Source organism: Mus musculus, chromosome 8 (assembly GCF_000001635.26).
Source record: "Mus musculus strain C57BL/6J chromosome 8, GRCm38.p6 C57BL/6J".
NCBI classification, from domain to species: domain Eukaryota; kingdom Metazoa; phylum Chordata; class Mammalia; order Rodentia; family Muridae; genus Mus; species Mus musculus.
Genome location: NC_000074.6, coordinates 19,721,182 through 19,748,143, shown reverse-complemented (window position 1 = coordinate 19,748,143; position 26,962 = coordinate 19,721,182). Strand labels below are relative to the sequence as shown.

The 26,962-nt window shown below is 40.0% G+C and overlaps 1 protein-coding gene across 2 annotated transcripts in view; it reads right to left on the bottom strand.

Annotated features, from left to right (window-relative positions):
- 4930467E23Rik (RIKEN cDNA 4930467E23 gene) overlaps positions 1-26,962 on the bottom strand; it is a 49,293-nt gene that overhangs the window by 5,460 nt on the left and 16,871 nt on the right. The window contains exons 2-9 of one of the 2 annotated variants that reach the window (XM_017312928.1): positions 22,488-22,562; positions 19,153-19,252; positions 18,142-18,303; positions 15,324-15,438; positions 14,323-14,496; positions 13,364-13,446; positions 12,283-12,441; positions 10,503-11,563 (exon numbers count right to left, since the gene is read on the bottom strand). In XM_017312928.1, coding sequence (XP_017168417.1) covers positions 11,443-11,563; positions 12,283-12,441; positions 13,364-13,446; positions 14,323-14,496; positions 15,324-15,438; positions 18,142-18,303; positions 19,153-19,211 — 873 coding nt within the window. In that variant the 5' untranslated portion in view covers positions 19,212-19,252; positions 22,488-22,562 and the 3' untranslated portion in view covers positions 10,503-11,442. Of the gene's footprint in view, positions 1-346; positions 384-10,502; positions 11,564-12,282; positions 12,442-13,363; positions 13,447-14,322; positions 14,497-15,323; positions 15,439-18,141; positions 18,569-19,152; positions 19,253-22,487; positions 22,563-26,962 lie in introns of those variants that run through there. The other variant, NM_001039553.2, reaches the window with a different exon arrangement.

The window sequence follows — 26,962 nt, the reverse complement described above, 5'->3', positions numbered from 1 at the left end:
TAAACTCTCAGACAAGAGAAATGCCTGAAATGATAGCTACTAGTGTGGGTCTTAGTTCACAAACTGAATCCAGTAAGGCTTTGAAAAGCCAATGAATCTTAGATGGACATCCATATGCATAGCTAATCCCAGCAGGCTCTTTTTCCAAACTTCAGAGTTGGTTCTTGGAAATGGTGGGTGACTATCGTGTTCATGTTCTTATAAACTACACTGAGCGAGTTTCCAAGCTAAAACATATATTCATAATATTGTGGGACTTGTAAGACACAGGTCTCAAAGTACTCACAACAAGAATTTGCTTCTTATTTTTGAATTTACCTACTACTAATGAATTGTTAAACCTTACCAGGATAAAGGCCTTTCCTCTTTAAAGTATAAGATTTCTGAAAAGAAAAACAAAATATATTTTATTACAACTATAGAAAAACATTACATATAAAAACGATCAGACCCATTGTTAGTATCAATTTCTATGAGATCAATCTAGAGACTATTCAAGAGTAAATATCCACTTTTAGCAAATTACTTTGCATAGAAATATCCATTCCCTGTATATTTCAAATTGAAGACGACAATAATTTATCAAACATTATTGCCTAACAATATACACACATACACATTTGTAATGATCCTAAATGAACTCTCACAGTCTGATAGCGAGGACAATCCTGACTAGAATAAACAACTGTTTCAAAAATAACTTCTTGTGATTCTTTTTAACTCTAGGCTAATGGTTCTGGAAAGAATTATAGATTGAGTCTGGTGGCACACAATTTGAATCTCAACACTTAGGAGGCAAAAGCAGATGGAGAAGCTTTGTCTCCCTGGACAAACAGAGCTATATTTAGTGAGACCGTGTCTCAACCCCTCCCCTAAAAAGAGTAAAGTCCAGAGCTGAGCTTCAAGATGTTCTCCCCTGAGTGTCAGTCTTTGGCTACAATTAAACCCACATTAAGCAGGCCTGCTGCAGCAGGAACATCCAATGCTCTGCCCAGTTTCCTGGAGACATACACTGTCACCTGATTTCCAATGTCCAGGCAAAGGCAGCCCACCTCAGGACGCCTGTGACAGAAACTCCCCGGGATAACCAGTTGGCTAAAGGCCAACATAAGAACACAATCAAAGAGAACTAAATCAATATGACATATCCACAGCCCAGGTATTCTACTATAGCAAGCTCTGGATATCCTAACACAATCAAAGCACAGTAAAATGTTTTTAAATCCAATCTTATGAAGATGATAGAGGCCTTTAAATGGGGAAATTAATAAATCCCTTAAATATACAGGAAAATAGAATCAAACAGGTGAAGAAAATGAATAAAACAATTCAATATCTGCAAATGGTAAAAGAAGCAGTAAAGAAAATACAAACACAGGGAACCTTGGAGATGGAAAACCTAAGAAGGACAACAGAGACAGAAGCACAGCCAACAGAGCAAAAATAATGGAAGAGATGATCTCAGGCATAGATGATATAACAAAAGAAAATGTTAAGCCTAAAACAATTTCTGACTCAAAGTATTCAGGTAATCTGTGACACCTTAAAAAAATCTTTTTATGAATAATGGGAATAAACAAGTCAAGAGAGTACCAGCTCCAAGGACAAGGAAATATTTTCAACAAAATCATAAAAGAAAATTCACCCAAACTAAAGATAGAATGCCTACCAACGTAGAAACAGCTTACAAAACATCAACTTCATTGGTGTTCTCAACACATAATCATCTTCCCTCCACATACATCAAAATAACAGGAATTAACAATCATTGGTTATTGATAGCTCTCAACACCAGTAAACTCATTTTCCACAATAAAAAGATATAAGCTGACAGACTGGATATGAAGTCAGCATCTATCATTCTGCTTCATGCAAGAAACATACCTTGGCCAACATACAGAGACATTACCTAAGAATGAAGGACTGTAAAAAGTTTTCCCAAGAAAAGGTACTCAGGATGAAAGCTAAGGAGCAATTGTAATATCTAAATAAAAGAGACTTTCAATCAAAATGAATCAAAAGAGATAGGGAAGGATATTTCACACTCATCAAAGAAAAACACACCAAGATGACTTCTCAATTCTGAATCCCCACATTTACAACTGAAATCCTACTTTTAAAGGTGCTAATGGGGGTTGGGGGGGCACAAAGCTAGCAGTGCACAAGCAGTAGAACAGATGAGACAGTGTTCTTTCTGCCTCCATCTGCACCCAGGAGCTGGGGCTGTTCCACAGCCCTCTGTGTATGGGCCCTGCCAAGGTGAGCTGGTCTCCCAGAAGTGCTGACACAGACTTACAGGCCCACAGGAGGGACAAGCTCAACCCAGAGACAGCAAGACCAACTAACACCCCAGATAACCAGATGGCAAAACGCAAGCCCAAAAACCTAACCAACAGAAACAAGGCTACATGGCATCATCAGGATCCAGTTCTCACAAAAGAGCAAGTCCTGGATACCCCAACATACCAGAAAAGCAAGATTTGGATTGAAAATCACATCTCATGATGCTGTTAGAGGACTTTCAGGAGGAAATAAATAAGTCCCTTAAAGAAATACAAGAGAACATCGGAAAACAGGTAAAAGAACTTAAAGAGAAAACACAAAATTCCCTTAAATCATTACGTGGAAACAAAAAAACAGGCAAAGGAATTGAACAAAAACACCCAGGATCCAAAAATAGAAGTAGAAACAAAAAAATACCATAAAGGGAGACAGCTCTGGAGATAGAAAACCGAGGAAAGAGGTCAGGAGTTAAAGATGCAAGCATCACCAACAAAATACAAGAGATAGAAGAGAGAATCTCAGGTGCAGAAGATACCATAGAAAACATTAACACAACAGTCAAAGACAATGCAAATGCAAAACAAAACAACAACAACAAAAAACTCCTAAGCCAAAACATCCAGGAAATCCAGGAAAAAATGAGAAGACCACACCTAAGGATAATAGGTATAGAAGAGAGTGAAGACCCCCAATTTAAAGGGCCAGTAAATATCTTCAACAAAATTATAGAAGAAAACTTACGTAATCAAAAGAAGGAGATGACCATGGATATACAAGAAGCCTACAGAACTCAAACTAGATTGGACCAGAAAAAAAATTCCTCCTGTCATATAATAATCAAAACACCAAATGCATAAAACAAAGAAAGAATATTAAAAGCAGTAAGGGAAAATGGTCAAGTAATATATAAATGCATAACTATCAGAATTACACCAGACTTCTCACCAAAGAATATGAAAGCCACAAGATCCTGGGCTTATGTCATATAGACCCTAAGAGAACACAAATGCCAGCCCAGGGTACAATACCCAATAAAAATCTCAATTCCCATAGATTGAGAAACCAAGGTATTCCATGACAAAACCACATTTAGAGAATATGATTCCATAAATCCAGTCCTCCAAAGGATGATAAATCCCAGAAGATGGAGAGATCTACCATGCTCATTGGCAGGATTAATATAGTCAAAATGGCTATCCTGCCTAAAGCAATCTACAGATTCAATGCAATCCCCATTAAAATTCCAACTGAAATCTTCACTGAGTTGAAAAGGGCAATTTGCAAATTCACATAGAATAACAAAAAACCTAGAATAGCAAAAAGTCTTCTCAGTGATAAAAGAATCTCTGGTGGAATCACCATGCCTGACCTAAAGCTGTACTACAGAACAATTGTGATAAAAACTGCCTGGTACTGGGATAGCAACAGACAGGTAGACCAATGGAATAGAACTGAAGACCCAGAAATGAACCCAAACACCTATGGCCACTTGATCTTTGACATTGGAGCTAAAACCATCCAGTAGAAAAAAGACAGCATTTTCAACAAATGGTGCTGGCACAACTGGCTGTTATCATGTAGAAAAATGCGAATTGATCCATTCTAATCTCCTTATCTCCTCAAGTCTAATTGGATCAAGGAACTCCACATAAAACCAGAGACACTGAAACTTATAGAAGAGAAAGTGGGGAAAAGCATCGAAGATATGGGCACAGGGGGGAAAAATTCCTCAATAGGACAGCAATGGCTTGTGCTGTAAGTTTGAGAATTGACAAATGGGACCTCATAAAATTGCTAAGCTTCTGTAAGGCAAAAGACACTGTCAATAGGACAAAACAGCAATCAACAGATTGAGAAAATATCTTTACTAATTCTACAGCTGATAGAGGGCTAGTATCCAATGTATACTAAGAACTCAAGATGTTAGACTCCTGAGAACCGTTCAGAATGGCTAAGATCAGAAACTCAGGGGAGAGCAGTTGTTGGTGAGGATGTGAAGAAAGAGGAACATTCCACCATTGCTGGTGGGATTGTAAGCTGGTACACCCACTCTGGAAATCAGTTTGGTGATTCCTCAGAAAATTGGACATAGAACCGAGAATAAAATAGTCATAGGAGCAAAATGGAAGGAGAGAACTAGGTGGGAGTGGGGATGGTCAGGGAAATGGGGTGTTTCAGTATCAGATGTAGGGAGACACAGGGAAGATGACCTGATGTCCATGAGAATGAATGGATATCCGCAGGTGGCAGGGGTTGGGGTTTGGGACAATATTCACATGTTTGTCACATTGCATGGTGAAAAAAACCTTTGATAAAATCAAACACTCCTTCATGTTGAAAGTCTTGGAGATTTCAGTGATAAAATTTGCACATCTAACCGAAATAAAGGTAATATATGACAAGTCAATAGCCAACAATTAAATGGAGAGAAACTTAAGAGACTAAACAAGGCTGCCACATACATAAGAGACCTCAAACAATCTACCAAAGAATGCCTACACCAAAGGTGATTAACACCTACAGCAAAATGGCTGAATAAAAAAAAATGACCCAAAGAAATCAGTAGCCCTCCTTTATACAAAAGATAAAAGGGACAATAAATAAAACCTTTCACAATAGCCACAGATGATCTAAAATATCTCAGTATAACTCTAACCAACCTACTGAAAGACATGTCTACCAAAAACTTCAATTCCCTGAAAAAGAAGTTGAAGAAAACATCTGAAGATGGAAAGATCTCCTGTGCTCATGGATGGACAGGATTAACATGGTGAAAATAGCCACTTTACCAAAACCATCTTCCCACCAAGTACATTTCCCACCAAAATTCCAACACAATTACTTACAGAATGAGAAACAGCAATTCTTAGCTTCCTATCAAAAACAAAAAATGCAAGATGACTATATATAATAAAATAATTCCTGGATGTATCATCATCCCTGGTCTCAAGACATACCACAGAGCAATCAGAATAAAAACTGCATGGTTTAACTATGGAAATGAACAAGTTGGTCTGTGGAATCAAATCGAAGACCCAGAAATAAGTCACACACCCACCAACACTTGATTTTGACATAAAAGTCATACAATGGAAAAAAGAAAGAAAATATTTTCAACAAATGTTGCAGGTCTAACTGGACGTCTACAAGAGGATGAATGCATATAGACCCATATTTATCCCCCAGCACAAAACTTGAGTTCACAGGCACCAAAGACCTCTAGACCACTAAACCAGATACACTATATTTACTAGGAGACAAAGTGGGAAATATCCTTGATACATTGGTTCAGTAGACAATTTTCTGAATAGAAAACCAATGTCTCAGGCTCTAAGATCAATACTTGAAACATAGGGACTCATGAAACTGAAAAACTTCTGCAAGACAAAGGACATTGTCAATAGGAAAAAATGGAAGCCTACATATTGGGAAAAGATACCCACCAACCCTACACTTGAGAGAGAACTAAAGTTCAAAATATATAAAGAACACAAGAAGTTAGGAACTCATAAATCAATTTAAAAATGGGGTAAATAGCTAAACAGAGAATTCTCAACAGAGGAATCTCAGAAGTTTGAGAAACATCTGAATGTTCAAAGTCTTCAGTCCTCAGTGAAATGAAAATCAGAAGGACTCGAAGAATCCATCTTACACCAGTCAGAATGGCTAAAATCAAAACCTGGAGTGACAGCACAAGCTGGCAAGAATATTGGGCAAGGGGAACACTCTTCTATTGCTGGTGGGAGGGCACATGTTTACAACCCCTTTTGAAAAGTAATTTGGGGGACACCCCCAAGGAACTACACAGGATTCCCCACGGGATCCTAAGACCTCTGGTGAGTGGAACACAGTGTCTGCTCCAATCCAATCTCGCGGGACCTGAGACCCCATTAATTAAGGAAGCAGATAACCCTGCCTGATCAGAGGCACAAGTCCCTTCCGGTTCACTCCAGCAGCGGAGTTCCTTGTGCGCGGAGTTTCTGGACACCCCCAAGGTCCTCACAGGACCCTCCATGGGATCTTAAGACCTCTGATGAGTGGAACACAACTCCTGCCAGGAGGCAGGTTCGAACACCAGATATCTGGGCACCTGCCCTGCAAGAGGAGAGCTTGCCTGCAGAGAGTACTCTGACCACTGAAATTAAGGATAGAGCTAGTCTCCCAGATCTGCTGATAGAGGCTAAAATAATCACCTGAGGAACAAGCTCTAACCAGAGACAACTATAACAACTAGTCCAGAGAATACCAGATGGCGAAAGGCAAACGAAAGAATCCTACTAACAGAAATCAAGACCACTCACCATCATCAGAACGCAAGGGCGAAATCAACCAAGTGTAAACAAGAAGAACTATTCAAAGAATTAATCAAATGAGGAGTTGGTTCTTTGAGAAAATCAACAAGATAGATAAACCCTTAGCTAGACTCACTAGAGGGCACAGGGACAGCATCCTAATTAACAAAATCAGAAATGAAAATGAAAAGGGAGACATAACAACAGATCCTGAAGAAATCTAAAACACCATCAGCTCCTTCTACAAAAGGCTATACCCAACAAAACTGGAAAACCTGGACGAAATGGACAAATTTCTAGACAGATACCAGGTACCAAAATTAAATCAGGATCAAGTTACCGATATAAACAGACCCATATCCCCTAAAGAAATAGAAGCCGTCATTAATAGTCTCCCAGGCAAAAAAAAAAAAAAAAAAAAAAAAAAAGCCCAGGACCAGATGGGTTTAGTGCAGCGTTCTATCAGACGTTTAAAGAAGATCTAATTCCAGTTCTGCACAAACTATTCCACAAAATAGAAAGCCACAATTACTCTGATACCTAAACCACAGAAAGATCCAACAAAGATGGAGAACTTCAGACCAATTTCCCTTATGAATATCAATGTAAAAAAAACTCAATAAAATTCTTGCTGACTGAATCCAAGAACACATTAAAGCAATCATCCATCCTGGCCAAGTAAGTTTTATTCCAGGGATGCAGGGATGGTTTAATATACGGAAATCCATCAAAGTAATCCATTATATAAACAAACTCAAAGACAAAAAACACATGATCATCCCGTTAGATGCAGAGAAAGCATTTGACAAGATCCAACACCCATTCATGATAAAAGTCTTGGAAAGATCATGATTTCAAGGCCCATACCTAAACATGATAAAAGCAATCTACAACAAATCAGTAGCCAACATCAAAGTAAATGGTGAGAAGCTAGAAGCAATCCCACTAAAATCAGGGACTAGACAAGGCTGCCCACTTTCTCCCTACCTCTTCAATATAGTACTTGAAGTCCTAGCCAGAGTGATTCGACAACAAAAGGAGATCAAGTGGATACAAATTGGAAAAGATGAAGTCAAAATATCACTCTTTGCAGATGATATGATAGTATATATAATTGACCCTAAAAATTCCACCAGAGAACACCCAAACCTGATAAACAGCTTCGGTGAAGTAGCTGGATATAAAATTAACTCAAACAAGTCAATGGCCTTTCTCTACACAAAGGATAAACAGACTGAGAAAGAAATTAAGGAAACAACACCCTTCACAATAGTCACAATTAATATAAAATACCTTGGCGTGACTCTAACTAAGGAAGTGAAAGATCTGTATGATAAGAACTTCAAGTCTCTGAAGAAAGAAATTAAAGAAGATCTCAGAAGATGTAAAGATCTCCCATACTCATGGATTGGCAGGATCAACATTGTAAAAATGGCTATCTTGCCAAAAGCAATCTACAGATTCAATGCAATCCCCATCAAAATTCCAACTCAATTCTTCAACGAATTAGAAGCAGCAATTTGCAAATTCATCTGGAATAACAAAAATCCTAGGATAGCAAAAAGTCTTCTCAAGGATAAAAGAACCTCTGGTGGAATCACCATGCCTGATCTAAAGCTTTACTACAGAGCAATTGTGATAAAAACTGCATGGTACTGGTATAGAAACAGACCAGTAGACCAATGGAATAGAATTGAAGACCCAGAAATGAACCCACACACGTATGGTCACTTGATCTTCGACAAGGGAGCTAAATCAAGTGGAAGTAAAACAGCATTTTCAACAAATGGTGCTGGGACAACTGGTTGTTAACATTTAGAAGAATGCAAATCGATCCATTCCTATCTCCTTGTACTAAGGTCAAATCTAAGTGGATCAAGGAACTCCACATAAAACCAGAGACACTGAAACTTATAGAGGAGAAAGTGGGGAAAAGCCTTGAAGATATGGCCACAGGGGAAAAATTTCTGAATAGAACAGGCTTGTGCTGTAAGATCGAGAATTGACAAATGGGACCTCATGAAACTGCAAAGCTTCTGTAAGGCAAAAGACACCATCAATAAGACAAAAAGGCCACCAACAGATTGGGAAAGGATCTTTACCTCTCCTAAATCAGATAGGGGACTAATATCCAATATATATAAAGAACTCAAGAATTGGACTCCAGAAAATCAAATAACCCCATTAAAAAATGGAGCTCAGAGCTGAACAAAGAATTCTCACCTGGGGAATACGGAATGGCTGAGAAGCACCTGAAAAAATTCTCAGCATCCTTAATCATCAGAGAAATGCAAATCAAAACAACCCTGAGATTCCATCTCACACCAGTCAGAATGGCTAAGATAAAAAATTCAGGTGACAGCAGATGCTGGCGTGGATGTGGAGAAAGAGGAACACTCCTCCATTGTTGGTGGGATTGCAAGCTTGTACTACCACTCTGGAAATCAGTCTGGCAGCTCCTCAGAAAATTGGACATAGTACTACCGGAGCATAGTGCAATACCCCTCCTGGGCATATATCCAGAAGATGTTCCAACCGGTAAGAAGGACACATGCTCCACTATGTTCATAGCAGCCTAATTTATAATAGCCAGAAGCTGGAAAGTACCCAGATGCCCCTCAACAGAGGAATGGATACAAAAAATGTGGTACATTTACACAATGGAGTACTACTCAGCTATTAATAAGAATGAATTTCTGAAATTCCTAGGCAAATGGATGGACCTGGAGGGCATCATCCTGAGTGAGGTAACATAATCACAAAAGAACTCAAATGATATGTACTCACTGATAAGTGGATATTAGCCCAGAAACTTAGTATACTCGAGATATAAGATACAATTTGCAAAACACTTGAAACTGAAGAAGAACGAAGACCAAAGTGTGGACACTTTGCACCTTCTTAGAATTGGAAACAATCACCCATGGAAGGAGTCACAGAGACAATGTTTGGAGCTGAGACAAAAGGATGGACCATCTAGAGACTGCCATATCCAGGGATCCATCCCCTAATTAGCCTCCAAACGATGACACCATTGCATACACTAGCAAGCGTTGGCTGAAAGGACCCTGATATAGCTGACTCTTGTGAGACTAGGCCGGGGCCTAGCAAACACATAAGTGGATGCTCACAGTCAGCTATTGGACGGAGCACAGGGCCCCCAATGGACGAGTTAGAGAAAGTATCCGAGGAGCTAAAGAGGTCTGCAACCCTGCAGGTGCAACAACATTATGAACTAACTAGTACCCCGGAGCTCTTGACTCTAGCTGCATATGTATCAAAAGATGGCCTGGTCGGCCATCACTGGAAAGAGAGGCCCATTGGACACACAAACGTTATATGCCCCTGTACAGGGGAATGCCAGGGCCAAAAAATGGGAATGGGTGGGTAGGGAAGTGGTGGGGAGGGTATGGGGGAATTTTGGGATAGCATTCTAAATGTAATTGAGGAAAATACGTAATAATAAATAAATAAAATGATAATATAAAATTAGATTCTTAAGTATAAAAAAAAAGAAAAAAAAAGAAAAGTAATTTGGCAGGTTTTGTTGCTGTTTGTTGTTGTTTTCTGAAAATTAGGAATAGTTCTACCTCAAGACACAGCTATATCACTCATGGGCATATACCCAAAAGATGTTCCACCATACCATCTCAATAACTGTTGCTCAACTTTGTTAATAAAACCTTTATTTGTCATAGCCAGAAACAGGAAACAACTGAGATGGACTTTAACTGAAAAATAGATGAAGAAAATGTGATATACCTACACAGTGAAATATCATTCCACTGCTTAAAACAAGGAATCCATGAAATTTGCAGGCAAATGGGTAGGCTTTGAAAATATCATCTGGAGTGATGTAATCCAAACCCAGAAACACAGGCATGGTATGTTCTCACTTAGAATGAGTACTTTTTCAGACATATAGTACAGGATAATCATGCTAAGATCCACAGACTTAAAGAAGCTAAAACACGAGGGCACAAAAGGAAAATGCTTGATTCTCACTCAGAAGGGAAAATAAAATAGACATTAGGATTTGATTTAGGGAGGGAAATTTGTGGGAGATGGAGAGGGAACTAAGGTGGGGAGCAAGAGTAGTGTGGTATCAGGGAGAAGAGATACCTGAGGAGAGGCACCTCTGTGATGAAACAAAGACCAGGGACTGTGGGGGCTCTTAGGAATCTATAGGGGTGAGTCAACTAGCAGCAGGTGATATGGAGCCCTAAGCAATCTTCTCCTGTAGCCAGAAGGGACTTCCAGTGGAAGGAGGGGAATACCAATGCCCTCACAAAAACATCAACCCAAAATTTATCCTACCTACAAGATATTCAGGGATTACAATGGAACAGAGATTAAGGGAATCGCCACCCAATAACTGGCCCAATTTGAGACCCACACTGTGGGAGAGAGCCAGGCTTTGACACCATTAATGATGTTCTGCTATGCTTGTAGACAGGAGCCTAGGATAACACTTCTAAGAGGCTTCATCCAGCAGAGGATGGAAACAAATGTACAGAACCACAGACAAACATCAAGGGGAGTTTGGAGAGTCTTGTGGAAGAGTTGGGGAAGGACATTGAACTCAAAGGAGAACATTGTGACTGAGGGGTCAGGGACACCACAAGAAAACCTACACAATCAAGTAGCCTGGGCCCATGAGGGCTCACAGAGATTGAACCACCAATCAAAGAGCATGCATGGGCTGCACATAGACCCCCTCCCCATATGTAGCAGATGTGCAGCTTGGTCTTCATGTGGGTTCTCTATAAACTGAAGGGAGGACCGCTTCACACTGTTGTCTGCATTTGGATTCCTTTCTGCTAGTTGAGCTGCCTTTTCTGGAATCAGTGGGAAAGAAGCTTAATCTCTACTCTTCTTTAGGGTAATAGGACTGGCTACTATATACCATATTTATATTCACTATAAAAACCTTACCTTCATTGAACCTGACATGCTTCACTTCAGTTCTCTGAGCTGACGATCCAGTACTGTGACATAGATTTTAAAGTTAGCATTATTGTGCTATTCATAAGAAAAATATTTAGCAAGTGTTTTAAGTACTTTATATTTGTGTCCCTTCTGTATCTTACTTTAGATGTTTACAAACAACATTTTTTTGAATCAGGATCTCACTATGTATCCATGCTGGTCTGAAAACTGCTCTATGGAGCATGTTGGCCTTAACTCACAGAAATCTGTTCATGTCCTCCTTCCCAAGTTCTGGGATGCAATCCATGGGCCAACAAGACTAGACAAAACGTTGAATTCACTTTTCAGCAATTGACTATGATTGCTGACTGCTCTCCTCCCACCTTTTCTCAAGAGAAAATATGAGGAATACTTAGCTCTTAATTAAAACACAAACAAAGGTGCACGTGCACGCAAACACACAAACACACACACACACACACTAAAAAGAATTAAAGACAAGATCGGGCATGCTCAGGGTGGTTTGGCTGTAGACACTTATGGAAGTCTAAAAGGAAGGATTCCAGGCCTGAAGGAGATAGGAACTCCAGAGAATGACCAACCACCAGAATCAAATAACATGAACCCTCAGGGCACTCAGAGATGGAACAATGAAACAAAGAACAAACATGGGTTGGACGGATATCTCCGAGCACCTATGTAGCAGAGGGGCAGCTAGGTCTTCACATGGGTCCCAATCAACTGGAATGGGGGTATCAAAAAAAGCTGTTCATCCTACCTCAGTTTTATTCTTCTAGCTGAGCTACTTTTTCTGTCCTCAGAGAGAGACGAAGTGCCAGGGTTTGGACATACAGGGAGTCCCAAACTGCTCAGAGGTGAAGTGGAGGAGGGGCAGGGAGAGACTGTGGGACTGGGTGACCAGGAGGGGGTCACTGAGCTAGATGTAAACATAAGAAAAAAATTAAATTAAATTTTTACAGAAATCATTAAAGTTTTGAAATGTATCTTCAATCACAGAAAGAACTGTTATTTGGAAATAATGGCTCAACATAAACAACAGATATACATGTCTACTAAACAGAAAATTTCAGCATAAACAGATGTATTCCATATGGAAAAAGCATGTGGCATTGTAAGAGCAAACTCTTTCAGAGCTATATATTCACAGAATTCAGTACAAGATTTATAACGCTAATTAAAGTAGTAGACTCTGCGGAAAGAAATGAACTACTTATATATCCACTATGAAAGCTCCATCTGAAATGGGGAAGAAAAATGTCTTGAACTGCCGAATCACCAAAGTTGCTGGGTACCTGTGCTAGGACAGTTTAAGAACATCTCCCAGTGAAAGGTAGTTTTCTGCTGACTTGGACATTTCAAGACTCAAACATCATTTGGAAACACTGCTTGGTACCTGTGATTACGTATGGTATAATTCTAAAGAAATGGCTTATGCTGTCATCTTTGAGGTCACAGGTTATAAGTTTTCAGACTTAGGGACTGTGGGTGTTTGTCATGGTAGAACACTTGCCATAGACACCTATGGCTCTTAATTCAGTGACAAACACTTTCAAAAGTAAAAATACAATGGCTGTGGAGCAGCAACCGATCTTTGTTACCCTTTGGCTTGGTGGATGGCTCATGAGGTGAACTCCTGAACTAGGCAGTGATCCTTAATGCATGCTGTTCTTTGTTGTGGTGAAACTGTCTCTTTTCCAGCTCCCACTTCATGTGTGCTAAGCTTCCTAACTATGTGCCTCTGAGTTTCTTGCAATCTCTCTATCATTTTAATACTCCTGACTTAAGCAATTGTCACCCTCAAGAGCAGCACTAAGATTGAAGAAAGGAAGAAACTGTACCTTTTTGCACACTTTGCTGCTAAAAATTCTACCATTTCAGGTTTCTGTTCAAATGTTGCAAGTTGCAATGGTGTCAAGCCATACTATAAAGGAAAAAAATAATGCATTTTACAAAACTACTTGTTTCTCAACAATCTGCTCATCGCCGATTTTGTGAAGATAAGTAGACAAAAAAAGAGTCACAAGGGATCATTCATCCTACAACACCTGCTGAACTTTCCCACACACAGCTGTCTTTTCCCTTTGACACACCTTTTCCCTGTCCAACACTGCCTATAACAGGGCTCCCTTCCAGAACTCTCCCCAAACACTCAAGGATTGCAATCTTCTTAGCTCCGTGGAGTGGGGCCTCCATTGCCACAGCCCAGAATACAGAGTACACTGTGCTATGCCCCTGTTGAAGGAGTGTGCTCAGGAGGGGTCTGGGGCAGAGTTTCTCAACCTGTATTTCAAATATATTTCTTTTCTAAACTAAGAATTTATCTCAGAAGCTTGACAGCCTCTCCCATGTACATCAAAACTTTTTAAACCTTAAATAACTTTTTTGGCATATTTTCTCCAGTGACCAAATTTCTTCATTTGCCTGTTACCTCTCTCGTTTTCCAGTCTACCCTTATCCTAAGCCAAACACATATCAGTACCTTCTTTGCATCAACACATTTCTATTTATTCTACAATCACTTAACTTGAAATGAATTTATTTTTATTGTCTGTGCGTATGTGATGTTTGTGTGGTCCTAAATCCTTTATTTTTGAATTTTAAAATCAAGGCCAATTCTGAGACAAAATACACTATTTTTTTTGAATGAACTACCAAAAATATGAAAAAACATATTTGGTGAAAATAAAAGTGTTCCACTGAACAGATACAGTGAAAATGCATGAGCTTCTGTGTGTAGAAAATAGATGTGCGTGTCACTGCTAGAGGTGCCCTGGGAATGAAGTTGAGTGATCTTTACCTCTGTTTTGGCTTCAATGTCTACGTTGTGCTCAAGGAGCATTTTTACAATCCTTATGTTACCCCTGGATATAGCATGGTGGAAGGCTGTGTTCCCACTGGAATCTATCAGATTTGGATCCGCATTGTGGGTGAGCAATACGGAAGCACAATCCACATTGTCTCGTTGGGTGGCCTGTAAAATTGTACAAAGAAATACATCTTAAATTCAAGGAAGTCAAGAGAGATGTTTTCTACCATTGCACTGAATAGTTTCCCTAAAATAAAACATAGAGTTCCACTTCTGCATATTATCACTCTCTTTAGACACAAGGTCTTTCAAGAACCCCCAGGCTTGCTTGCCTAACTTTATAATCTCCCCACCACATCTCTTTCCCAGTGGTAGAGTTTAAGGATTCTGCCAACACACCTAGATATTCTAAGAATTCAGGCTCTGTGCTGGTTCGTTGTTGCAGTGCAGAGATTAGTTGTTTGGTTAGGTTTTTTGTTTGTAGGTTGGTTTTGTTTGTTTGTTTGTTTGTTTTTCTTTTTGCCAGTGTAACACAGGCTTAACACACCTACAAAGATTCTCACTTGAGGAAATGCCTCTATCAGACTGGCCTCTGGGTAACTATGTGGACTTTTTTTTTTTTTAATTTTAAATTGAGATAGAAGTAGGAAAGTCTAGGTTTTAGGAGTTGGGGCATGCCTGGGACAAAGTCCTCAATTTTGTTAAAAAACAAAAACAACAACAACAACAAAAAGTAAACACCTGAGCAAGGCTTGGTAGAAGCCATGGAAAAGCTGCATTCTCCTGTGAACTCCAGTTCAGTTCTTCCCTCCAGTTCCTGATTTGAGCTCCTGCCCTGGTTCCCCTTGAGAATGATCTGTGATGTGTAAATGTAAGCCAAATAACCACTTCCTTTCCTGAGTTGTTTTTGGTCAGTGTTTTATCACAGCAAGAGAAACCAAACAAGGACAACCTCTATCCATTTCATGTCAAAACAGATGGCCAATAGCTACCTTAATCAAGGGTGTGCAGCCTTCATCATCCCGGATGTTAATGCTGGAATTATTTTCTAATAATAGTGTCACCACGTCTGGATGGTTGTGGGCACATGCATAATGCAGCGAAGTCCTGCAAATGGAAAGGACATTTAGGGACATTCCCAAATGCTAAATAAGAGCCCCATCTCCTTTAAGCACCACATACTATGAAGCAAATTTTCTTCTGATGTAAGAAAATAACTGGAATTGCCTTATTTATTTATAACTACTCAAATGTTCATTTACTGTGCTAGGGATAATGTGCATGGCTGTGTCCACATAAGGCAGGTGTTCTCTCACTACCTTCATCTTTGTACAAAGCATCATAGAAAAGTTCCCAGTAAGTTCATCTCAGCATGAATTCAAATCCTACTCTAATATCTGGTACTCACTAGTGACTACTTGGGATTTCTATGAGCTCCATGACTCCATTTCCAGATCCAAAGAATGGAGATTAAGCATAGCTGTTATCTTACCGGGGGCTGCTGGGAGGCTTCAGGTTGGATGAGCAAGTACTCTGCTAGAACATTACAAGCATTTACAGCTCCTGAGAGTTCAGCATTTGCTCATCATGATAATGATTTCTCTTCCTTGTTATAACAAACACAACATTTCAGTGAAGGTAAAACAGGATTCTATCAACAGTACACATATAAAACTTTTCTAGTCAAGGAAGTTTACATGTCTTTAAAAATAACTCTTTTTCACCAACCAAGTCTTGAACATGATAATCCTCCTAACTCATCCTAAATAGTGGCCAGTGACACTGGGCTCACTGTCCCTTTTCATTCACATTTTAGCCTCTCTAACATTGGAATGTAATTCATCATTTCTATTATTTAGCAACTATAATTGCCAATATTTTTAACTTTGTTTCTCTACAAAATAAAGGGTTATCATGAAACCCATTGTGCCTTACATTGAACAAAATATGGCACAATCCACAGGTAAATGGCAATGATACAGATCACTTGTATCTATGTAAATTCTTAAAAACAAACAAAACTCTAAGACATCAGCCATCAATTCTTTGTTTGTTTGTTTTTCATTTCTACAGTTCATTTTTTTATGCCCATGAGTAGTGTTTCCATTCCTGGTAGCAGGGGGAGCACAACCTAGTCCTTAGGTAATAGATACAGTATCCATGGTAATCCAGGCACTAAATGGTAGCAAAGGAGGACCTCATGCTTTGCCATAAAATGGTCAATGTGCTCCTGGACTCACACCAAAATTGGGTCAATATCCCTACAAGGTGATAACCTATGCCATCCTAGCTCCTATGCTTGATATTCAAAAGGCTATAAGCACAATGAAGCAAGGGTTCCAATGAGCATGCTTCAGTTCATTTAACATTTAAATTTATAGAATGTAAGGAAGCTTGACTGGGCAGAGAAACATAATGGTATAAGACTGGAAAGATCTGGAGAGATAGCAGAATGTGTATTCTACACAGTAGATATCTAAGTTATGTGTGGGGAACGAATGGGCTGACAGAATGAAAAACTACAGTTGGACAACTCAGTGTTTTTAAAGAAAACATTCATTAAGCAAACGAATATCCTCAACTATAATTTATAATTTATTCATCTATTATTTATATGAAGTTCCAACTTCAAGCATCTTTGAACTACAAAATACTCAAAAAGCTTGTGGACTACAGAAAGAAAATCTACAGTTGTGTCATTGATTCCCCTTCATAACCTAGTATGACCTAAAAATAGGAAATAAGAATGAGGGGCTGGGATGGTTTGTAAAACTCAATTGGTAAAACACTTGCCCTGGAAACCTGAATGCAGATGTGGCGATATGGGAATCCCCAAACCTTACTTGCTTACAAGTCTGAGAATTAGTGTGCTCCAAGAGAGTAAATCAAACATACCATGGGATTTGGGTGAGTGAACATGTCTCTAAAACTGAGGGACCATTGGGTGGAACCCACCAGGGGCCCTGATGGCCAGAGTTCAGTCCCCAGAACCCACAATGTGACAGAAGAGAACTGTCAAGTGGCTATTTCTCTGATCACCCCACACTTAGTTCCACATGTGTGGGACACAGAAAAGTGAGAGGAAGACAATGTCAGTCCCTTAACATGTGTATCAATGCACAAATAACATGTACATATGATGAGAACTGGGATTGGTGGTGGTGGGGGAATGTATCATTGTTCCAGTTCAAAATGTCTTTGATCCATTATAAAAATGGGTCATATTGATCTAAGATTTCATAGTGATTTTTTCCATTTCAGTTGATGATTTATCTTATGATAAATTTTTCAGTGTTGTATATTAGTGCTAATGTTCTATATATTGAGACAAATCTAGACAGGCGGCTTGGCAGTTAACAGCTCTAGGTATGTTTTCTAGAGGGCTCAGCTTTGATTGCTAGCACCAACATGGCAGCTCACAACTGTGTATAGCTCCACTTCCAGGGGACCAAGTACTGATTGTGTCACACATGGTTCAACGAAAATGCACATAGAAAAAACCTTTGTGCGTGCATGTGTGTGTGTTGCTGTGCATGAGTGTCTTCAAAGTTTTAGTGTAACATAAAAATAAAATGATGTAGTTTGATCAAGGCCTAGGACCTGTTGTTTCAGGGTATGCAGGTCTCATATTACTAAGAGCATTAAACACAATGTAGGGGACCCCAGTGGAAATGACCCTAAGCATGACATCTCTCCTCCATTAGGATGTGGCCCTGAAAGTTGATTTTTCTGTTTATCTCTGAGTACACCTGACAGATCCCACCCACCTCTGTGTACCCCCCCACCTTCACCAATTTCAAGCCCCATTACCTTTTCCTCCTATCAGATTCATCCACATGATGTTGACTGGAGTGGATTAACTTCTCTGTTGTATCAAGGTCACCCACGCTGGCCGCTCGTTGTAATGGGCCTATAGGATCATAGCCAATCAAGTAGAGGGGATATTTCTTCTTTTTCTGAGGATGCATGCATCTAAGACCCAGACATGAACGCCACAGGTGAGTGTACCAGCGTCTCCTTCTGGGGATGTTCATTGTCTGGGAATCATAGTTGATTTCTTCCTCCATTATTGGAGCCTAGGGTAGCCCACGAAACTTCTTCCCTCTCTTCCCTTCCCTTTAACTGATATCTGACTCTCAAATTCTATAATTAAAGAAAAAAAAGGCAACTCTTGTATCTAAAAAGCAGGAGAGCACAACCAGTTCAGTGTGAAGTGAACTGTACTTCAGCAAGTAGCAGCAGCACAGCCCTGCTAGCACCACCACAGTGACATGCTCTGAGCACACAATGGTGCTATCTATGATGCGTGTGTTCTATGCATTTCTTCCTCAGAGTGCAGTGGCAGGAGCCCACCCTCCTGGGTGCCTGGGCAAAGCACTGTCAGTTTTGACTCTGCACTAGATCTACGTGCATGGCCTTCAAAGGGAATACTGAGGGCAGATAGGTGATGGTTTAGATACTTTGCAACCCTGCAGCCCTGCCAATATGTGGACCTAACTGGCCTGATGGGGCAAAAATGATCATCCTGTGTTGCCAAATCCAGACCCAACACCACAAATATGTTATGTGGCCTCTTTTAAGGATGTTAGTGGTTAAGGATCTGAGATGAGAACTATGATCTAAATAACCGCACAGGATTAGTATCTTGTAAGGAACCAGTGGGAGAATGCTATCTCCCAAGGAAGAGCAAGTAGTGTAGAGTGTTATAAAGAGAGACAGAAAATCTAGAGCAGGAGGGTTTAATAAGAGGCAATTGGGAGAGACAGGTAGAGGCATGGGGTACACCCTTCCACAGCCCTCACCTCTTTCAGGCTCCGTTACCTGCCCCTCCTATTATATTCATCAACATGATATTGACTGGAGTTGATGAGTCTCTCCATTGTATCCAGGTCACCCTTCTTGGCTGCCCAGGGATTCCTACCTGAAAATGTAGAGGGTCAGTTTCCTTTGGTTATACAAGCACCCACAGCCCTGGCATGCAGGCCTAGCTAAAGTAGGAAATAAGGGGAGGGACCACAAACACTAAAGGCCTTTTGAAAAGCTATATGGAAATCAGCTACTCTAGCAGCTTCCTATACATTTATGCAAGGGATCCTTATGGAGCCAAAAACTGACAGAGGAGACAAGGCTCCAACTACACATCCTGTGCCACCAAGTTACACCTCCAGTAACAGGAATGGGTTACAACCTGTTGAGTCATTAACCAAAGGGTCCTACATTAAGCCTCAACTATCAGCACAGGCTAGTGCCAAGAGTATTGGGTGGTCTACACAATCTGATGGTTAGGACTGATTTCTGAAGGTCACCTTTCTGTCATCACAGTGCAATAGGTTGAGCTGGGTCTAACTAGACTCTTCACCCTACTAACCAGAGTTCATAAGATTGGAAGGAAACCTGTTACTACTGGAGAACAAAGGAAATCCTCAATATCTGTCAGCTACAAACCCTGAAACCTACAATAACACCTACAAGGCAGCTCACAACCATCTTCAAAGCCAATTATAGGCTATCCAAATCCTCTTGCATTGTCACAGGCCCAGACATGCCCACAGTGCACACACATACATGTAGGCAAGACATACATACACATGAAATAAACATAATTTATCTTTCAGTAATAATGGGTTTACAGGTATGTAATATACTTATGTTTAAGTTCATTCTAAGAAAGAATACAATCTAGTAGTGCTTTCTTAGTATGTCATTAAAATTATGCACCCATCACTCTGTTTTAAAAACATTTTTATCTTTAAGAAGAAACCCTAGCAATGTATCGAATCATTTCTGCATCCCTGGATGAAGTGTACTTGATCATGATGGGTGATGTTTTTAATGTGCTGCTGTATTTGTTTTGCAAGTCTTTTCTTGAGTATTTTTTCATCAATGTTTATAAAAGGAATTGGTCTGAAGTTCTCTTTCATTGTTCAGTGCTTCTTGGTTTAGGTATCAGGGTGACTGTTGCTTATACCATGAGTTTGGCAGTGTTCCTTCTGTTTCTATTTTGTGGACTAGTTTGAGGAGTATTAGCTCTTCTTTGAAGTTCTGGTAGAATTCTGCACTAAAACCATCTGGCATCTGGCCCTGGGCTTTTCAGTTGTGAGACTTTTTTTTTTTTTTAGTATAGAATGGAGCTCATGGGGAGGGGAGTTAAGAGGGTAGCAGAGTCAGAGAAAGGCAGACAGAAGGAGAAAGTAGAGACATAGAGGCTGGCCATGGTCACATGGAGAGAGAGGGGAAGGGAGTGAGGGGGGGGCACAAGGGGGAAGAGAGAGGCAAGAGAGCAAGAGGGTAAGAGCTGGTTGTGAGGCTTTTAATGCTTCTACTTCTTTAGGGATTATAGGACTATTTAAATAGTTTACCTGGTCTTGATTTAACTTTGGTAAGTGGTATCTGTTTAGAAAAAGAAAGTCCATTTCATTGAGACTTTCCAACTTTGTGAATACAGGTCTTTCAATAAAACCTATTAATTCGTTGAATTTTCTGATTGTCTATTGTTATGTGTCCTTTAACACTTCTGATTTTTGTTTATTTGTATACTGTCTCTATGCCTTTTAGTTTGGCTAAGGGTTTGTCTATCTTGTTGATTTTCTCAAAGAACCAGCTCTTGATTTTGTTGATCCTTTTTGTTGTTTTCTTTGTGTCTAATTGATTGAGTTCAGTCCTGATTTGGATTGTTTCCTGCTGTCTACTCCTTTTGTGTGCGTTTGCCTCTTTTACTAGAGCTTTCAGATGTAGTTTTAAATTTTTAGAATGAGGGCTTTCTAATTTCTCTAGGGAGGCCATTAGAGGTATGAACTTTCCTCTTTGCAGCACTTTTATTGTGCCCCTGAAATTTCAGGTATGTTGTGCTTTCATTTTCATTGAATTCTAGAACGTCTTTAATTTCTTTATTTCTTCCTTGACCCAGAGATCATTGAGTAGAGAGTTGTTCAGATCCCATGAGTGTGTAGGCTTTCTGGTTTTTCTGTTGTTATTGAAGTCCACCTTTAACCTACTGTGTTCTGATAGGATGCAAGGGGTCATTTCAAATTTTTTGTATCTGAAGAGGCTTTCTTTGTGACCAATGATATGGTCAATTTTGGAGAAAGTTCCAGAAGGTGATGAGAAAAAGTTACATGCTCTTGATTTGGGGTGAAATATTCTACACATAATGCTTAGGTCCATTTGATTGATAACATCTGTTAGTTTTATTATTTCTCCATTTAGTTTTTGTCTGAATGACCTGTAGATTGGTGAAAGAGAAGTGTTGAAGTCTCCCATTAATAATCTATGGGGTTTGGTGTATGCTTTAAGCTTTAATAGTGTTCTCTTACAAACGTGGTTGTCCTTGTGTTTGAAACTTAGATGTTCAGAATTGAGATATCATCTCAGTAGATTTTTCTTTTGATGAGTATGAAGCATACTCATACAGGGAAGCCTGTATGAAGTATATGAAGTATATGAAGTATACTCATACATTATGAAGGATACTCATACAGGGAAGCCTGTCTCTTTTGATTACCTTTGGTTAAAAGTCTATAATATTAGATATTAGAAGGTTTTCGTCTTGGTTTGACTCAGCTTGATACTTAGGTCTGCTTGCTTGAAAAATTTTGGTTCAGCACTGCACTCTGAGGTAATGACTATCTTTATTGCTGATGTGTGTTTCTTGTATGCACTACAATAGTGTATCTTGTTTTCACATCCATTCTATTTGCTTGTGTTTGTGTGTGTGTGTTTAATTAGAAAATTGAGTCGATTTATATTGAGAGATATTAATGACCTGTGATTGATAGTGCCTATTTTTTTTGAAGCTTAAAAATGAAAGCTTTATTTTCTGAGTGCTCATGAAGTTGGACATTTCATGATCTGAACTGTATCCCGGAATGGAGCTGTACAACATTTTTATAGAATGGAAACAAAAAGCAAGGGTGGGCTGTTGCATTGACCAATTTTGACATAAGGGCTTAAGCAAGGAAATTAACAAGGAAGTTAACATTGGTGACATTCTTGGCCTTATCTGGGTCACGTGATTCAGGGTCCTTGATTTAGCTTTTGCTGTCAGGTCCCCTTCTGGACTCTGGCCCAGAATTTTAGAATGTTTAGGGAACAAAGGAGTGGGCAAGTTACACACATCAATTAAGTCAAGACAGGCAGCACACTTATGACTTATGTGCCTTAGTTTACATAAAGGGATAACAGCTGTCTTCCCTTTTTACATCCTCCACTGGCCATCAGACAAACCTGGAACACTTGAAGTAGCAGAACAGGACGGAGTTAGCTTCTGGAGCCTAGGAACATAAACTCAGTTTTGAGCCTGTCAGCAAGGTATTCCAAGGAGTTTCTGAGATGACTGGACTCAGGAAACTGTCTCCTAACAGGGTGGCCACAGGCTGCATGTAGGATAAAAGGATACATGTAAGAGCCCTAAGTAACACAACACAATGCTGCTGAAAGCTCAGAACATTCTCAAAGGTCTCAGTAAGCTGAAAAGGTAAAAAACCTCCCGAAGTTTCTTGTCTCACATACCTGCTTCCCATCCCCATTCCTCATTGCCTCTAGGGCTTGCAGTCTATAGGCCCAGCCTGGGCTGCCTTAGGAGCATGTGGTTCAGGTCTCACCCTTGCCTCCTGGGAAGGCAGGTCACCCATGTGGCAAGCTAGTGGCTCTGACCTTGAATGCCTGTGTGGTGTTTGCCTCATGAGCCCAATCTAACAAACATGCTCCACAAATTGTTTCAAAGTAAAATGAACCCGAGTGTCCCTGTTTAAAAACAACAGCCTTCGGTCCTTTCTCTAACTCCTCACTTAGGACCTGGGTTCAGTTCAATAGTTGGCTGTGAGCATCAGGGTTGCAGGGAGTGAGGGGGGGGGGGTGTGCAGGGAAGGAACCAGGAAGGGGGATAACATGTGAAATGTAAATAAAACAATTAAGCAATAAAAAAATTAACTCAAGTCAGTAAATCAAATAAGGAGTCTCATGAAAAAAAAAACAACAATAACAGCAAGCCCACCATGTAGGCCCATCCCTGACTGCAGGGCCTGAGAGCCAGGTCTGGTCATTGATAATTCAGTTACATAGTCCTCTCCCCTCTGCCTTTATCAATATTTGATGGCAGGCTTCAGCATGCTTTTGGTGGCAAGTCCTTCTGGAGCCCCCTTCTCATGTGACAGTGATGCAACATAGGTCTCAGCAGGAGCTCACATCACAAGTCACCTCCTTCCTGAGGTCAAGGTGGCCCATGATTGGCTGGGCAGCTGTGGCTGGAGCCAAGGCATTATGTTGATGAATCCTAATGATGTGGGAAGGCCCTGGCAAGCCACCATGCAATTAGAAGCCTGTTCATGTCTGGGTGGGTTCCAGACAGAGGCAGGGCTAGGAGCAGGCAGGAGCAGGCACATCTAGGGGGACTGCTTTGCAGGTGGATGGGGGTTTTACATGGGTCGTCATCTCCAAGAGAAACCCTCGGAGGGCCATTTAATTAAGTCCAGCAGCTGCTCAGAAACCATAGTCACGCCAGAGCAGTACATGATGTCTCTGTACAGGTTACAAGGAGGAGGGCACTCCCCACTACAATAGCACAGGTGGCTGCCCGCACCCTCGGAACACCAGCCTCTGTGAAGTTCATCACTATCTGCCTCCATTAAACCGCGTCTTTGGCAGTGAGGCAGCTCTGTCTGCTGACAGGGTCTGTTGGTAAATAAGGGTGTAGTGACATGTTCTGATTGGCCAGAAATGAATATACAATGTCAGTTTCTGACCTCATCTCAGATAAATAGGAGGGGGCAACAAGGCAGGAGGGTCAATTTGCGGCTGCTAGGTGTCTCTGGTCTGGATTCCTAGTCCAGAAATAACTCAGTGCCTTCAGGAGGCCAGACATGCTGGCTGTACCAGGAGCCTACGTAAAGGGTCACAGCTGACTGTGGAGCAGGCACTGTTGAACTCCACAGTTCTTTCTCTGATATAGAAATGTTCCCTGGCTTGGAGAGTCTTCCGAACTTGGATTTATTATTCTATAGGAAAGAAGCCTGACATTCTGTTGGCTCAGACCAAGGTACTTGTTTTAGGGCCAGAGACCTGAGCTTACTTCTCTTGATGTTGGCACCCAGACCTGGCTCACTCACATAGATGGGAGTGCCCCAAGACCTTCTCAGGACACAGGGAGACCCTACAAGGGACTCCATTTCATGCTCATTAACCTGGACTGGCCAGACCATTCACAGATGGCTTGATCCATTCGCTCTACCTCTACCTATGGTAAGTTCAGCATACTGAAGAGAACTGGGGTTTTTCTCATCCACTGGCAGCTGTGTGCTCCTCCGGATGGGCAGGTAGGGTAGAAGAGGGAGCTGGCAAAAATCTTGGAGTCAGGTGCCCTTCTCTGGTTCTTCATGATGGTCCTGCGACACTGTGAGTCACTTCATGTTCTTGTGCTATTTGCTCCTATTTATATTTGGTTTTTTTTTCTTTTCTTTTTTTCTTTCTTCTTTTTTCCAGTGGGATTATTTTTTTTTTTTTGTGGTCCAATATCTATTGACAAATTCAGACAGTGCTTAATAAAACTTTAGTTAGGTCACTGTACACATTCCTGATAAAATTTGATTCACCTTCCGTTTATTTTTTTGTAGATCATGATTATAATATTTACAACTGTCAATATTCAACATTAAAGATAATTTTAAAGACATATTTTGTTATTATGTCTCCATTGTCATTTCTGATTTTATTAATTTGGATACTGTCTCTGTGCCTTCTTCTTAGTCTGCCTAAGTGTTTATCTATCTTGTTGATATTCTCAAAGAACCAGCTCCTGGTTTGGTTGATACTTTGTATAGATCTTTTTCTTTTGTTTTTTTTCTAAGATTTATTTACTTATTATATTATTTAGTACATTGTAGCTGTCCTCAGACACTCCAGAAGAGGGCATCAGATTTCGTTATGGATGGTTGTGAGCCACCATGTGTTTGCTGGGATTTGAACTCAGGACCTTTGGAAGAGCAGTCAGTGCTCTTAACCACTGAGCCATCTTGCCAGCCCTGCTCCTTTTCTTCCTATTTGGTTGATTTCTGCCCTGAGTTTGATTCATTCCTGCCTTCATCTCCTGTTGGGTGTATTTTCTTCTTTTTGTTCTAGAGCTTTCAGTTGTACTGTCAAGCTGTAAGCTCTCTTCAGTTTCTTCATGGAGGCACTTAAAGCTTTGACTTTTCCTCTTAAAATTGCATTCTGTGTCCAATAAGTTTTGGTGTGATATGTCTTCATTTTCACTAACTTCTAAAAAGCCTTTAATTTCTTATTTCTTCCTTGACCAAGTTATCACTGAGTAGAGTCTTGTTCAGCTCCCATGTGTATGTGTGCTTTCTGTTTTTTGTTGTTGCTATTGTTGTTGTTGTTGTTGTTATTTAAGACCAACCTTAGTACATGGTGATCTGATAGGGTGCATGAGATTATTTCATTCTTTTTGTGTCTGTTGAGGCCTGTTTTGTGACCATTTATATGGTCAGTTTTGGAGAAGGTACCATGAGGTACTGAGAAGAAGGTATGTTCTTTTGCTTTAGGATGAAATGCTCTATACATATCTGTTAGAACCATTTCTACTGTTAGTTTCACTGTACCTCTGTTTACTTTCTGTTTCCATCATCAGTCCATTGCTAAGAGTATCCCACTATTATTGTGTGGGGTATGATGTGTGCTTTGAACTTTAGCAAAGTTTCTTTTGTGAATGTAGTTGCTTTTGCATCTTGGAGCATAGATGGTCAGAATTGAGAGTTCATCTTGGTGGATTTTTCCTTTGACCGGTATGAAGTGTCTTTCCTTGTCTTTTTTGATAACTTTTGGTTAAAAATTGATTTTATTCAGTATTACGATGGCTAGTCCATCTTCTTTCTTGGGACCAATTGCTTGGAAAATTGTTTTCCAATATTTTACTCTGAGGTAGTGTCTCTCTTTGTCACTGAGGTGTGTTTCCTGTAGGAAGCAAAATGCTGGATCCTGTTTCTATATCTAGCCTGCTCACCTATGTCTTCTGGGGGGAATTGAGTCCATTTATGGTAAGAGTTATTGATTAAAAGTAATTGTTACATCCTGTTATTTTTGTTGTTGGAGGTGGAATTATGTTTCTGTGGATATCTTCTTTTGGGTTTGTTGAAAGATTGCTTTCTTGCTTTTTCTAGGGTGTAGTTTCCCTCCTAGTTTTGGAGTTTTCCATCTATTATTCTTTGTACAGCTGGTTTTATGGAAAGATATGGTGTAAATTTGGTTTGTCATGGAATATCTTGGTTTCTCCATCAATGGTATTTGAGAGTTCTGCTGGTAAAGTAGCCTAGGCTGGCATTTTTGTTCTCTTAGGGACTGTATGATATCTGCCTAGGATTTTTCTACCTTTCAGTCTCTGGTGAGAAGTCTGGTGTAATTCTGATAGGTCTGCCTTTATATGTTACTTGACCTTTTTCCCTTACTGCTTTTAATATTCTGTCTTTATTTAGTCTATTTATTGTTCTAATTATTATATGACAGGAGGAATTTCTTTTTTGGTCCAAACTATTTGGAGTTCTGTCGGCTTCTGGTATGTTCATGGGCATCTCTTTCTTTAAATTAGGGAAGTTTTCTCCTATAATTTTGTTGAAGATATTTACTGGCCCTTTAAGTTGGGAAT